This window comes from Mandrillus leucophaeus, unplaced genomic scaffold (assembly GCF_000951045.1).
Source record: "Mandrillus leucophaeus isolate KB7577 unplaced genomic scaffold, Mleu.le_1.0 Scaffold42, whole genome shotgun sequence".
In the NCBI taxonomy this organism is placed as follows: Eukaryota; Metazoa; Chordata; class Mammalia; order Primates; family Cercopithecidae; genus Mandrillus; species Mandrillus leucophaeus.
In genome coordinates, this window is record NW_012104476.1 from 3746102 (window position 1) to 3751242 (window position 5141).

Consider the following 5141-nt stretch of genomic DNA (forward strand, 5'->3'; position numbering starts at 1 on the left):
CTACTTGGGAGGCTGAGGCGGGAGAATGGCGTGAACCCGGGGGGCGGAGCTTGCAGTGAGCCGAGATCGCGCCACTGCACTCCAGCCTGGGAGACACAGTGAGACTCCGTCTCAAAAAAAAAAAAAAAATAGAATAACGGAAGAGGCTGGGTGCAGTGGCTCACGCCTGCCTGGCCAACATGGTGAAACCCCGTCTCTATTAAAAATACAAAAACGAGACAAGCATGATGGCACATCACTGTAATCCCAGCTACTCAGGAGGCTGAGGCAGGAGAATCGCCTGAACCCGGGAGGTGGAAGTCGCAGTGAGCTGAGATGGCGTCACTGCACTCCAGCCTGGGCGACAAGGCAAAACTCTGTCTCAATCGATCAATAAATAAAATAACAGAAGAAACGTATTTATTTATGGCTACCAAAGTCTGTGGATTATTTCACATATGTGTGTGTGTACGTGTGTGTGTGTGTGTGTGTGTGTGTGTGTGTATCTACAGGGAGAATTTATTTCTATAACTCAATATAGACCTACCTTGTTGAAGTGGCTGGCATAGGCAGAATTTCCCAGGCCAAACACCGCATATCTCATACCCTTCAGGTAACTTTTGCCAAATCGAAAATCACTGGACGCTTCCTCTAACCATTTGCAGAACCACTCTGCACTTTCGGTTGGTCGGCCGTCAGTATATGTCGCAACCAGGAACACACAGACATTTTTACTAGTCACCTAACCAAGAAAGTAATTGTTTCAGTAGAATATTCGAGGCATAAATTATCTCAATGAAGAAAAATCCTTTGAAAAAATGCATACTCATCTCTAAGAACAAAGGGCTTGCTGCCTTTTTGGTTTTTTTTTTTTTTTTTTGAGACAGAGTCTCGCTTTGTCACACAGGCTAGAGTGCAGTGGCGTGATCTCAGCTCACTGCAACCTCCACCTCCCGAGTTTAAGCAATTCTCATGCCTCAGCCTCCCAAGTAGCTGGGACTACAGCACCACCATGGCTAATTTTTCTATTTTCAATAGAGATGAGGTTTCACCATGTTGCCCAGGCCGCCCTATATGCCTGAGCTCAAGCGATCCACCAGCCCTGACCTCTCAACTTGCTGGGATTATAGGCAAGAGCCACCATGCCTGACCTCTATCTTTTTAAAGAAAGTTTTAGTGGAACACAGTCACGCTCATTCATTTACGTATTATCTATGGCTGTTTTGTGCCTCAGTGACAAAACCGAGTAGCTGCCCAGCCCACAAAGGTGAAGATACTTACTACCTGGCCCTTTACATGAAAGTTTGTCAACCCCAAACTCCATGTGCTTCTTCTTTTTTTAGATGGAGATTTGCTTTTGTCACCCAAGTTGGAGGGCAATGGCACAATCTCGGCTCACTGCAACCTCTGCCTCCCAGGTTCAAGCAATTCTCCTGCCTCAGCCTCCCAAGTAGCTGGGATTACAGGCACCCACCACCATGCCCAGCTAATTTTTGTATTTTTAGTAGAGACGTGATTTCACCACGTTAGCCAGGCTGGTCTCGAACTCTTGACCTCAGGTGATCTGCCCACCTCGGTCTCCCAAAGTGCTGGGATTACAGGCGTGAGCCACCACGCCCAGCCTCTAACTGCTTCTCTGACTCTACCTGCATCAGCGTCGCCAGGAGCACTGTTAAAGCTCCACAGTGCGGCTAGGCTAAGTCCTGAGATTCTGCATTTCTGGCAAGTTCACAGGAGATGCTGATGCTGCTGGCTCAGGGGCCACATTTTGAGAACTACTGCTGTAGGGTGAAATCCCCTAACTGGGCATGACTGGAGAAAGGGGAGAAATATTTTTCAGATGAAGAAATTAAATCCTCATAGATATTAAGTAATAGGCCCGGGCACAGTAGCTGATGCCTGTAATCCCAGTACTATGGGAGGCCGAGGCAAATAAATCACCTGATGTCAGGAGCTCGAGACCAGCCTGGCCAACATGGTGAAACCCCGACTTTACTAAAAATATAAAAATTAGCCAGGAGTGGTGGTGGGCACCTGTAATTCCAGCTACTCAGGAGGCTGAGGCAGGAGAATCACTTGAACCCTGAAGATGGAGGTTGCAGTGAGCCAAGATCACACCAGTGCACTCCAGCCTGGGCAACAAGAGCGAAACTCCATTAAAAAAAAAAAAGATTTTAACTAATGCATTGAGGTCACACAGCTAATAAGAGACTTCTCTGATTCCAAAACCCATACTCTTTCTGCTCTTGACCTTTTGGTTGGATTGCCCATGGTCTACAAGCATAACACACTGTCATCAATAACAACCCTTCCTTGATTAAGAGATTCAAAACAGGGGTGAGGGCTGTATATATCTATATTATATATCTATAATCCTAGTACTTTGGGAGACTGAGGTCAGGAGTTCGAGACCTGCCTGGGCAACATAGTGAGACCGTATCTCTATAAAAAATCTTTTAAAATTAGCTGGGCATGGCAGCACATGCCTGTAGTCTCAGCTACTTTAGGAAGCTGAGGAAGGAGGATCACTTGAGCATGGGAGGCTGAAATTGCACCACTGCACTCCAGAGCCTGGGTGACAGAGTTAGAGCCTGTCTCAATAAAATAAATTTTAAAAACATAAAAATAGTAGGGGCCAGGCACAGTGGCTCACACCTATAATCCCAGCACTTTGGGAGGCCGAGGTGGGTGGATCACTTGAGGCCAGGAGTTTGAGACCAGCCTGGCCAACATGGTGAAACCTTGTCTCCAGCAAAAAATAAAAATAAATAAATAAATAAATAAATAAAATTAGCCGGGCATGGTGGCACATGCCTGTAAATCCCAGCTACTTGGGAGGCTGACGCAGGAGAATCACTCGAACCTGGAGGTGGACATTGCACTGAACTAAAATTGCACCATTGCACTCCAGCCTGGGCGACATAGTGAGACTCCATCTCAAAAAAAAAAAAAGAAAACTGTGGGAAGGAGTGAACTTCCAACCACCCAAGCTTTCTCACCTCTAGCCCTGCCCCAGGAGAATTTAACAAACCTGAAGGACAAGCCCCACACGTGAGAATCAGTGAACCTCACCCCACATTCAATGCTCTGATTCACATTGGAATTCAACTAACTGAAATCCCTTAGCATGAAAATTAAATTTACTCTGAAGATTCTAGTTACCTAATTAAATTTATTCTGAAGACTGCAGGTCAGTTAAATTTGAGAGTTCTGATTGAAGAAAAAATAAGACAATTACCAACCTCTTCTATCAGATGATCATCCGGATCATATTCTTTTAGATTAATAATTGTCACAGGCAGATCCAAGGACATAACTGCTTCTGCAAGAACTGTTGCAAATCCCTAATAGGACAAAAAAAAATCAAATAAAGTCTTCAACGAGCCAAATACAGCCCTCATTTACCCCTGTTGGCACAAGAATGTGGCAGTCCTCATGAAAAATGTCTTCAGTGACTGATATGTATCTTCGTGAACACAAATTCTATCCTCACCCTTACTATTTTCTTGGGCACTATTACAGAGATCATTTGTGTTGTTCTCATCCGATCAGGGTTTACATAGGACTGAATCTAATTTGGCTTTGGATGATCAATCTGCCTTGCCCTACTAGATTAAACTTATCAGCCAGGCAAGATGGCTCATACCTGTAATCCCAGCACTTTGGGAGGCTGAGGTGGGAGGATCACTTGAGACCAAGCCTGGGCAGCAAAGTGAGACCTCATCTCTATAAAAAAATTTAAAAATTAGCCAGGTGTGATGGCACATACCTGTAGTCCCAGCTACTCAAGAGACTGAGACGGGAAGATCCCCTGAGCCCAGGGGTTAGAGGAAACAGTGAGCTATGATCACACCAATGCACTCTAGCCTGGGCCACTGACTGAGATCCTGTCTCATAAAGAAAATAATATATTAAAAAGAATAAACACAGAGAAGTGTAAAAAGAAATAGTGAAGAATGGGCTGGGCACAGTGGCTCACACCTGTAATCCCAGTACTTTGGGAGGCCAAGGCGGGCAGACCACTTGAGGTCAGGAATTCGAGACTAGCCTGAACATGGTAAAACCAGTCTCTACTAAAAATACAAAATTAGCCAGGCATGGTAGCACACACCTGTAATCTCAGCTACTCGGGAGGCTGAGGCAGGAGAATCACTTGAATCCAGGAGGTAGAGGCTGCAGTGAGCCAAGATTGCACTCCAGCCTGGGCAACAAAACTCCATCTCCAAAAAAATAAATAAATAAAAGAAAAGAAATAGTGAAGAGTGAAAAGAATGGGAAACATGAAAAGAAGCTGGTTGACAGACAGGAAAAAGCCCTAGGGAAGAAAGAGTTCACAGGGCTGCCAGAACCCCAGAGAAGCTCTGGGCTCCAAGCAGCCACTGCAACAAAAGATGGCATGAATGTCTTTTGTATGCTAATGAGATGACTTATTGGAGTGAGACCTCAGGTAGCTTCAGGATGGAGGCTGGTTGCCAGAGAAACTGACAAGAGGTTAAACTCAGCACCTCCTACCCCGGCCCCAACAGGGAACACTAGGGAGAGAAGAGGAACTGGAGATTGAGCTTAATCACCAAGGCCAATAATTTAATCAATCGTGCCCATGTAATGGAGCCTCCAAGAAAAACCCCTGAAACAATGGGGATTGTGTTGGTGAACATACCAATGTTCTGGGGAGGAAGACTCAGCCAGAGATGGCCTGAAAGCCCTGCTCAACCCCACCCCTCCATCGCCAGCCCTGTGCAGCTCTTCCATTCGGCCGTTCCTGAGTTGCATCCTTTATAATAAACTAGTAAACATAAGTCAAGCAACTTCCTGAGGTCTGTGAGTCATCCTACAGAACCTCAGGAGGCAGTGGTGCAGAACCCTAAATTTAAAGCCGGGACTTGTGACTGGTGTCTGAAGTGGGGGCAGTCTTGTGGGCTAATGCTAACTCCCAATAGTAAGCATGAGAACTGGTATAGAAAAAGGACAGGTTGGCCGGGCGTGGTGGCTTACATGCTTGTAATCCCAGCACTTTGGGAAGCTGAGGTGGACAGATCACTTGAGATCAGGAGTTCGAGACCAGCCTGACCAACACAGTGAAACCCCGTCTCTACTAAAAATACAAAAATTAGCTGGGCATGGTGGTGGGCACCTGTAATCCCAGCTACTCGGGAGGCTGA

The 5141-nt window shown here is 45.9% G+C and overlaps 1 protein-coding gene across 1 annotated transcript in view; it reads right to left on the bottom strand.

The window, feature by feature from the left end:
• LOC105548711 (S-adenosyl-L-methionine-dependent tRNA 4-demethylwyosine synthase) overlaps positions 1-5141 on the bottom strand; it is a 268689-nt gene that overhangs the window by 243944 nt on the left and 19604 nt on the right. Inside the window, exons 4-5 of the mRNA XM_011992876.1 lie at positions 3222-3323; positions 527-721 (exon numbers count right to left, since the gene is read on the bottom strand). Coding sequence (XP_011848266.1) covers positions 527-721; positions 3222-3323 — 297 coding nt within the window. The remainder of the gene's footprint in view (positions 1-526; positions 722-3221; positions 3324-5141) is intronic.